Raw genomic sequence first — 10,153 nt, forward strand, 5'->3', positions numbered from 1 at the left:
ATTTATATGGTAAGTGTTCATATCTGGAGGAGATTTGTAAATGCCGTAAGAATTGGATTCAACAAACAGAAGCAAGGAAGACCCTTGGTGGTGCACATGGATATGGCATCATGAATATCAGGGGAATAGTACTGATTTACATTGCTTTAACATGTCGGTGACATTGTTTGAACTTCATCTCCAATTGCAGTAGCTGTAATCTTTACTGAAGCCTTAGGGAGAGGGGCAGATTAATTTTTTAGATTCTCCTGTCTGCTCACTATAGGGAGAGGCAAGCAGTGCCAAGCTGTTGGAGGAAGATGTGGTGGTACCTGGAAATGAACTGGTACCTGGAAATGAACTGGCAATCCTCCTGTTCCCAGTCGGTATTTTCTGGATAGAACAACTTTTGGTAAAACCCAGCGTCTACCCTCAGCTTATTGAAGCAAGTAAGAGCCTGAAAGACAAGATGAAGCTAATGACAGTTTCAATCCACTGCTACGTGCCATGCCAGCCCTGTTGTTGGTTCCTCTGGCTCTGGGGTGATTCACCACTATCCTGAAAAACAGGCAGCTCTGGCACTGTTAGTCATCTGGCACTATCATGGGAATGCTCACTCTGGGGAAGCAGAGCATATACTGCTGAAAAGAAACTAGTTCCTCCTTTTCCCAGAACCTGGAAAAACTAGTTTCAGGATGTAACAAATAAAGCTATGATTCTCTTTTTCTCCTTCCTAAAGGTTTCCAGGACAAAATAAAAATTCTTACTGCTGTTAAGCAATGTTTAATTATAATTAAGTATGACCATTATCTTCCATTCCTTTTCCCCTTAGTCACTTTTAAACTGTTGAAGTCCTGTGGTTTTTTCCATCTCCTTTTGTTGTACTCCTGAATCTAGATCATGTTCCTTAACAGTTACCTCCATTGCCGCTCCACATCCTCCCTCACACCTGTTTGAGCATTCCTGTGGTTTAGTTTGGCAGGCTGTTCTCCTTGCCTCATGAACGCAAGCTCCAACAATGCTAACAGACACTAAATCCTTGCCTTAGTCTCCACCTGCTTTACTTGCATAGCTGCATCTATACCACCTGCAAGATACCTCTTCTGCTCAGCTCTTCACCCCTGGTGATCCTCATGCCCTTTGGTTTATTTAACCAGAACACAATGAAGGTACAGTCAGTAACAAGAAATGGATTAATGAAAGCTTGAAACAACAACAACAAAAATTCTTAACCTCTTGCTGTATATGCCACAACTTCAGTAATGGTCTTCCCCCAGGCTGCGCTCGTAATGATGGAGTAATATTCCGATGCCTTTACATGAGAAAATCAGGGACTTGACTTCAAAAGGAGTTTCTAACCTCATACCTAATTGATCTGGGTGTAACAGCACTGAAGGCAGCAGAGACCCGTAGTGTTTAACTGGTGTGGGAGATGAAACTGGTCCCCTGGAGGCTTTTGCTTTAGGCATTGGCTCTCCACTGGAAATCTGGCCTCGCTATGTCGCAGAGTCCTTTGACGAGGTAAGACACACAATTGAGACAGCTCTGCAATGGGAAGGAGCAATTTTTCTCCCCCCCCGTCAGCAAGCATGCAGTCACTTCCCAGTAGCATACTCTTTATTTCTTTATCCAATTTTCCTTAGCTTATACTAGCAGATAAGGTATCTAGTGCTTCATTTGTGAGACATGCGCAATCCAGCACATTTCTCAGACGGATAAAATTCACATCCTGGGGAAAGATGAAGAAAGAAGCTAGATATTTTTACTGGTATCACTAAGACCAGAACCTAGCAAAAGCTTCTTCAGCTTATCTTTTAGACACTGATTTGTCTGTCACTGTTTGTGCCCTTGCTCGATGCAGCCACAGCCAAATGTTTTAGTGCTTTTATTGACTACATATTGTCATTTTGCTCAAATTTCCTTGATTTTAGCAGGAAAAATTTCCAGGACTAAATATGAAAAATAGACACTTGGTGCAATGGGACACAGAGGACTGGTTCAATTCCCAGATGAAACTGGTTTCATTTGATTGAAAAGCCATGTTATTTTAGCATTGACAAACTGTATGGCTAAGGCAGGAGTCTTGTATCTTGGGAGCCAGGATCTGCAAGACTGAAAAAGTGAGACTAGGGATTTATTTCTTGTTTTGCCAAGCAGAGCTTTGATACAGACAGCTGCTGAGAAGAACACTTTCTAGAGCACTTTCTTCTCTGTGACTGAAGCTTCTGAGTACAGCAGCTGTACAAACAGGGAATGGATTCACATTCTGCCTGTGGAAAGGGACCAGTGGGGAAGGAATAAGAGGCTGCAAGCCTGTAACAGCATGGGTGTGCAGTGTGAAGGGCTGGGAGGACGCAGAGCCGACCCCATACCTTTGAGCCTGAGTAAGACAGAGAAGGGGACTGGGAAAAGCGCAAGTGGAGAGGAAAATTAAGGAGCTTTGGGCTCTGTTAAGGCTGAGCTTGTGAAGTGTCATCCAAGGTGACAAGTCCGAGAGTCAGTCATGCAGGGCAGGAGAGAAGGACATGCTGTGTAAGGCTCTGCAGGACAGACGTGAGAGCCATGCAGGCTGCTGCTGTCACCCATGGTGAATGTGCCAAGGTACAGTGAGCACCCACCACAGTGTGTGCGCGTTGTGGCTGCAACGCCCTGTTAAGTGGAATGGGAAGGTGGGTGCTGGTTGGATGGGACCCAACAGGAAACGAAAGAAAAGACTGTAAATAGACTGTTTGGAGTGATTAGATGCAGAGGACAAGAACAATAATGAGAAATACTTCTATAGAAATATCTCAATAGTTCTGCTTCTCATTCTTTCCCCCCCTTCTCTCTCCTGTCGCCAAAGTGAACAACTTCGCTATTTGAGCCCACCTCTTGAGCCAAGCTCTGCAGCCATCACAATCTGCTTAGAGCTCATTTACAGACCCTGATTTACAGCTGGGTCTCCAGGACATGATCCAAACACAGGTCTCACACACAGCTCTCAGACCCATCTACATAACACACATTAATGTATTACAAGCCCACACTTCAGACTGAGTACAACACAAGGGAAAATGCACACAGCTGGCTCTGTTCAGCACCATTTCCTCGCATTCGTGTGGATTTTATTGCTCTGTTTCACCTACATGCTTTACGCCTCAGCCCTGTTGACGCCAGGAGCTGCCGCTTCAACCAGTTTAATATTAACCTCTCGGTTTTCCAACGCAGCAGCTCACGTTCTCAGACGAGGCCAAACCCGGGCGTGCAGGGCAGGCTCCCGAGGAGGGCTTGCCCACTCATGCCACCCGTTTCTCAATTTTGGGCACGTTCTGGTCTGCTCCACCCGCCCCAGGACTGCGGCACTGGCCGGGCAGCCCCGCCGGGCATGAGCAGCCGCCCACCCCTGCGCGCAGGGGTCTGACGGCGGGCGATCCCCCGGGCTCGCCAGGCGGGAATCCCGCCGCCGCCCCCGTGCTCCCCCGGCAGCTCTCACCGAGCGCTGACAGGACAGGCCCACGCCCCAACTCCCACCAGACGCCGTCCCCCACGGCGGGCGCCCCCCGCCCTGCCCAGCCGGGGTCTCCTCACACCGGGCAGCCCCGCCCCGCCTGACGCAACGCGCGCCCCTCTTTGCCCCACGCGCGGCGCGGCGAAACATCCCGCCCTCGTTGCATCACCCGGCGCGGGCGGCACCGCCCCGCGCCCGGGAGGGGCGGGGCGGGCGGCCCGGGCGGCCTTTAAAGCGCGGCGGCGGCGCGTGCCGCCTCACGAGCGCCCAGCGCCGCGCCCCGCAACAGTCACCGGAGCTGACCCCGCCGCCATGAAGCGCGACCCGCAGCGCCCCGAGGAGCGCCCGGGCTGGCCGGAGCCGCCGCTGCCGTCCTCCCTCCTCTCCTCCTCGCCCCCGGGGGAGGCGGAGGGCGCGGAGCTGAAGCTGGCGCCGCCGGTGTGGATCTTCGGGTACGGCTCGCTGGTGTGGAGGCCGGGCTTCGAGTTCACCTCGCGCAAGGTGGGCTTCATCCGCGGCTACAGCCGGCGCTTCTGGCAGGGCGACACCTTCCACCGCGGCAGCGAGAGGATGGTAAGGGCGGGGGCGGCCGCGGGGGGGGGCGTGGGGCGGCTGTTGTCGCGGGCTCGGCTTCTAACGGTTCTGCCCTTGCCTCCCCCTCACAGCCTGGCCGGGTGGTGACGCTGCTGGAGGACTGCGGGGTGAGTACCGGGCCGGACGGTGGGGGGGGTGTGAAGCTGGCCTGGGGGGTGGTGCCCGCAGCAGCAGCTGGAAGCTGATGCCGGCAGCCGAGTGCTCTTCTGCTCTCCGGGGAGTGTGGGTGGGGGATGTGTTCCCCTCCTCTGCGCTGTTATCAGTTGTGCAGAGACCCCAGGGCGAGGCAGCCATGCTTTCAAATGTTAGTGGGCTCGTCCACTGCAGTTACAGCATCCCATAACCACCTTGCTCTTTCACTTCTAGGCATGCACGTGGGGTGTAGCCTATGAAGTCCGTGGAGAACAAATTGCTGCCTCGCTTCAGTATCTCAACATGCGGGAAGCCGTCCTAGGAGGCTACGACACCAAGCTGGTGAAGTTCCACCCTCAGGAGAAAGATGCGGAGGAGCCCATCCTGGCTCTTGTTTACATTGCAACACCCCAGAACCCTTCTTACCTCGGCCCAGCATCTGAAGAAGACATTGCAGCTCAAATCATTGTCTCAAGCGGTTGTGCTGGTCATAACATTGAGTACTTGCTGAGACTGGCAGACTTTATGCGCTACTTTTGTCCTCAAGCAGAGGATCAGCATCTCTTCTCCATTGAAGAGGCTCTGATTTCCATCCTTCCATGCCTGTACTACACAGAGGAGTCTCTAGAAGAAACTGCAAGTGTCCCTCAGAAGTCTAAGGGTTGAAATAGAAAATCTTTTTGCAGGATCCCAGTAGAAGGGACATATGAGAGAAAGCAATGGGGACAATCTTAACTCTGGTAAAATATACTGGACTGAGTGAATAAAGGGAGAATTAGCAAGTAGTATGGGAGGAAGGAAGTGGAGTAAACCATACTTGCTATAGGACTTGCCATTACCTGATACACTCCTTACCTGTAGCATCACGATAGCCATCACTGCTTTCCAGGTGGGGAGCAGGGATCTTTGCTGGACTTTGCTCTGTAAGACTTGCTTCCAGGGGTCAAACCTGAAGCACTCACTTTCTTTAGAGAAGAAAGAGGCTCATCTATTCTGTGCACTTTTTTTTTTCTTTTTTCTTCCCCTTTGAAGACTAGTTGAGCAGGACTTGACTGGGTTTAAGCAGTATATATATAATTCTACCTCAGATTGGCAAAAAGCTGTTTGTGTGGTGGTGGAGACTCGGGCAGGTTCTGCCAAATGAGACCTCCTTTTTTCCCCTGCCATGTCCCACCTCCAGTACAATAGCCTGACACTAAATTTCAGGACTTCTGTGCAATATTAAGTGAACTGGCCTCTCTAGGCTCTTGTGGATCCTACTTCCTTATGTTGTGAAGGATCACAGCAATGCACTTATTTTCTAAAATACTATACTGTATTTATTATGTATTGTATTTCCCCTTAGGAGGGGTCTCTAAACTGCTCGTGTGCCACAGTGGTATGTAGCCCACATTCAACCTTGCATTTGTGCCTTCTAGTTTTAAATCAGTTTTCTGGGGAGCTAAGCCTGCTTTAATGACAGAAGCTTTTCTCCAAGCTTCACTGACCTTGTGCTGTTGCAGACTTACCTGACTCCATAAGAAGCAGTCCTGCCTGGGTGAGAAGCCCGTGCAGTCTGCAGGAAAGCTGTCTGGATGCAGCAGCACTTTAGCCCTGTACTGGATAAACCTCTGGTGCTTCAGGATGATGTCGGTTTCTGTAGAAGCCTTTGAGGGTTCTAGTTCCATACCTGGGTGTCTGTCTGGTACATTTCTTTTTTGACTGCAAAGGACCTTGACTGAGCATATTTGCAAGCCTTTGAGCTACTGAAAAGCCTGCCTTGACTGTGTTAAGCAGAGATGCTGCTGCAAGAACAGACTTTTCAGCTTCACACATTAGCAGCGTGAAAACCCATAGTATTTTGTAAGAAAACTGCTGCAACTGCAGCAAAATAGCTCTTGAGAGCTGACCCCTGGGACAGCTGACTCCTCCCAAATATGTGGTTTTTTTAATTATTTAAAAAAAAATATGGGGACTGTTAGTATTACTGTGGCTTGTATGTATATGAAGTGGTACTATGCTGTGCCCAGTAATAAAACAAACTGACAAACTTAGTCTCCTGTACTTTGGTGTTGGTCTTTTTCTTTACTGACTTAAAGAAGGATCAGTTTGAACTTTAAGTTTGGTTCTATGTTGTTTTGTTTTTTTTTTTTAATTTTTAAAAACAAAACCTTAGCTGGTAATGCTGCTGCAGTTCCCATGTGGTTTTGGGACAAAACAAAAACCAAAACCAAACACCTCACTCCTGAGCAGCTTGCCTCTGCTGGATCTACTGGATGACACCCATTGACTCCTTCCCTTTGAGAAAAGGGGATTCAGTGACCTTCTCTTCCCAGCTTCCAGCACTCCTTGATGCTGGAGTGCTAGTGGTGACAACAGATACAAGCCAGCCCTCGTGCCTGTACAGGACAGGCACAGAAATTTAATTCTCCCTTGGCAGGTCAAAGGATTTTTGTTCCAAGTGTAACTTAGCATTGCTGTTTCCAAGAAGTAATAGTGGAAGGACAAGAAACTGCTGCTGCAGCCAGATCTGGTGGCTGCAGTGAGGAGGACAGCGATTTCTCTTCTGCCTTGTGCACAGTGTGCTGTGTACAGGGGTCATGTGCAGCTGCCTTTCTGATTTCTCTAGTTACCAGCTGCCTCAGCACTAGCAGATCACTGTACCTGCCCCAAGACTTGAGTGATGGAGTGCAAGCTAATTGAAACAACTGGCTTTACCACTAATTAAAGGCAGGTGTGTGTTTCAGGGATATTAGACTAGAGAAAACTATGCTTTCCCTGTTCTGTGGAGGCTCTCACTTCATCTGAGCAGCTGCATCTCCCCTTCACTGAACTACCATTTTCTTCCCAGTGAGTTCTTTGCAATGAACTTCCAAAAAAAGGACCCCATTTTCCTCTCAGGAGTGGTGAATACAGCAGCTTGCTGCTGTTATCCTGTCACTGCATCTTCAATTCGCTAAGACAGACAATGAGGTATCACATAACTTCTTTCTCCTGAGGCTTTTATGGTGTCCTGTGAGTCTGGGAACGGGTCACATTTTGGTCAGTTCATGAACTTAAAAGTTTAACATCCCAGATTTGAACTTTGGCCATGTGAGTGAGGAGGGACGGCACCCTGCAACATTTGCTGTATGCCCAGCTTACGTTTGTACTGCTACTCAAAGACGAGGTACCATGGCAGCTTGCCTCTGACGAACCAAACGTGAGGAAGATAACTGCTGCTTGGAGGCAGTCATACAACCATGGCACTCAGGAGTGACAGGCCAACGGTGACACACAAGGATGGTGTCCTACCCCATACGTGCTTCCTCTCCCCATGTCATGACTTGCCAGCCCAGGTGAAGCAGCTGGCTGTGGGCGCAGCTCCAGCTTCTGGCAGCTCTACCACCGGCCTGATGGTTGGCCTGGGAAAGAGCACTCACCTTGTCAGAGGGTGAGACAACTGCCCTCATTTGCAAAGTGCTGCCAGACATTTTTGGAGATGCTTCCCTATCTACTGGCTTCCTCTTGCAAGTGCAGTTTTCTCTTCTTTGACTTCCCTGTGACAAGCTCGTGCCTATCAGGTCACCTCACATTAGAAACTGGTTGCAACAGAGACGTCTTTACAAGCACTATCATCAATCACATACTTTCCAAGTCTAAAATCAGCACAATTCACATGATTTCAGTCCCTTCTTCAACCTTTTCCATTTTCCTGCCCAGCAGTTCCCACACAGCCCTGGAACACAGGCCTGAGTCACCATTCCTTGAGTACATCAGGACAGGACTCAGCTGCTTTGCAGTGGCACAACCAGCTAAATAAAGTAGGTGACAACAGTTAATCCAGCCCTGGCCTTCATATGTATAAAGCGCTCCTGAGGGCATATGGTCCTTAATAGGGCAGGAGAAAGGATAAAGAAACTCAGCAATGTTAAACGGATTCAGAGAGGACACAACCAGAAGAAAAAGTCTCTGGTTCTCAGGTGCTACAGTATCATCTCAGCTTCAAGGTGGAGTGCTGAGAACTGAGGAGACTTCACACAGTTAAATCTCTACCAAGGTGATTCCAGCTTTAGTAAAAATGTAGTTTAAATATATCATCACCAATGTGTGAACTTACCTGTGCTTGGTGTACTTTTCTAGATGAGATGCTGGGTCAGAAAGTTAGTGAGACCAAACTCGTATTTGTGGTTGATGGCAATACAGGCATGCAGCTCAGCGAGGGAGGGAGGTGGTAGGAGAGGACGGTGGCCTAGGAGAGGGGTAGGGAACAGACCAGCATTCCTCAGCTGGGTGCAGAAGCAGCCAACGGCTTGGTCAAGTCTACTTGAGGAGAACGTACACTTGAGCATGCAGAAAGCAGAGCCAGCACAGACTTTGAAGGCTACGGAGGAGCCAGTGTGGGATCTCAGTCCCAGGAGGAGCTGAAGGGGAGCGGCAGAGCTCCGCACGCATACCCACAGCCTTGAGAGGGTCCTTGGGGCTCCGCCACGTGCAGCGGGGAGAGGATGGCAGGTGGTGTGCAAGTCACAGAGAATGGCACATGCTGGATTCAGCAGCTGTTACAGGAGCTGCAGCTGGTTGTACATAGCACGTGTGTTATTCCATACGTGTCTGCTTGCCACTTGAGAGCCAGGCTGAAATGTGGATTTAATTACCTACAGATGTTTTACAGGCAGAGGAAAAGCCAAAGATTAAAAAAACCAAAGAACGCCTGTCACCACTCCCGGAGAGCCTCGGCAGCGATGCGCGGGCTGAGTGGCAGGCGCGAGCGAGAGAGCGGCCGGAGCTCTTCTGTTGCGGAGCCTGCAAGGGCTGCGTGCTGGCAAGCGCTCCCCGCTCAGCGGAGGCCGGACAGCACTTCGTGTAGAGTGGACGAGTCCAGAAACAACGTCTGGCTTGGCAACAGCCTGTTCTTCTGCTCCTGCTACCAGGAAAGATTGGATCGTGAAGCAGGGGAAAGAAAGAGGCTCTACTGGGTGTGCAGGGGCACCAGGACAAGGGAGACTGACTGCATAGAATACCCAGCACAAAACACAAAGATGTGGTCACCTGTGCGCTTCACCGCTTCTCCATGTAACGCGTTCCAGATGGTTCAGTGCCAGAACGGTAGCACTGCCAACATGTCCCAAAACCTGGGAGTCAATCTAGGCCTGCAAGTCCTTTGTGAAACTTTAAATCTGGTTATATCACATTCAGGCAGTGTGACAGGTAACACTATCACAGGCAGTGACTTTAAATCTGGTTACATCACATTCCCCTATCCCAAAGGCAGAGGGGAAAACGAATGAGCAGCATTTGGATGGGAGATTTTCCCCGAGTCAGACTTCTCGCTTTGGCACTGCCGGTTTTCACAACACGGCACATACTTCAGTAGCACTAAATTCAAAGGATTTTTCAGAACTCAAGGACAGATGCAATGTAAAAAACTGCAGTCCCAGCACACGAGCAGGGAGGGATGTGCCACCGGCAGGCAGCCTAGCTCAGCACAGCATGGTTCCCTGCACACGGGAGGAACAGGAAGGGATAAAAAAATAGATTTACAGTGAGGCTATGGAAAAACTACACTTGCAGAAAAACCAGCAGCCACTCAGCAGACTTTGGAATTTCCTACTAACTAGTTGCCTTGGCTTAAATGAAAACATCCCTAATTTATGTGCTGTATTAAAGGTACGAGAGAAGCCCCGTATGGCTTTGAAAGAGCCTTGGGCCCGGGAGGGAAGGGAGGGCGGAAGGAAGCGGGCATTCTGGGCAGCACTGGGGAAGCTCTACATGCTTTGTTTACAAACCCTTGTACATTTTTTGTTTGGCTTCTGGATGTCTTTTATTCTCTCCTAACTCCCTTTTCATCTCATCGTAGTGCCAGCCACACTGATGAGTGTTTATGCTTGTGAATTCCTGAAGCACAGCCAGTACCTTGAACTCCAGAGAATGAGACTGAAATAATGTAAAAGGTCAGGGAAGGTCAAAGACACGGAGGTGCTGTTTTCCTAGCTGGGGACA

The 10,153-nt window shown here is 49.7% G+C and overlaps 1 protein-coding gene across 1 annotated transcript; it reads left to right on the forward strand.

Annotated features, from left to right (window-relative positions):
• The first annotated feature begins 3,740 nt into the window (after nucleotides 1–3,740).
• CHAC1 (ChaC glutathione specific gamma-glutamylcyclotransferase 1) lies at nucleotides 3,741–6,235 on the forward strand. The gene is made up of 3 exons (XM_068399006.1): nucleotides 3,741–4,039; nucleotides 4,132–4,167; nucleotides 4,427–6,235. Exons 1-3 carry the CDS (start codon nucleotides 3,779–3,781, stop codon nucleotides 4,856–4,858), a joined length of 729 nt encoding a protein of 242 aa, XP_068255107.1. The 5' UTR covers nucleotides 3,741–3,778; the 3' UTR covers nucleotides 4,859–6,235.
• Nucleotides 6,236–10,153: the final 3,918 nt, after the last annotated feature.

Source organism: Nyctibius grandis, chromosome 4, assembly GCF_013368605.1.
Source record: "Nyctibius grandis isolate bNycGra1 chromosome 4, bNycGra1.pri, whole genome shotgun sequence".
NCBI classification, from domain to species: Eukaryota; Metazoa; Chordata; class Aves; order Nyctibiiformes; family Nyctibiidae; genus Nyctibius; species Nyctibius grandis.

Excerpts from the sequence above, each read along its gene's own strand:
- CHAC1 (XM_068399006.1), top strand. The coding sequence starts at position 3,779 with ATGAAGCGCGACCCGCAGCGCCCCGAGGAGCGCCCGGGCTGGCCGGAG. Across the intron at positions 4,040-4,131 it reads ACCGCGGCAGCGAGAGGATG|CCTGGCCGGGTGGTGACGCT; the intron begins GTAAGGGCGGGG and ends TCCCCCTCACAG. Across the intron at positions 4,168-4,426 it reads CGCTGCTGGAGGACTGCGGG|GCATGCACGTGGGGTGTAGC; the intron begins GTGAGTACCGGG and ends TTTCACTTCTAG.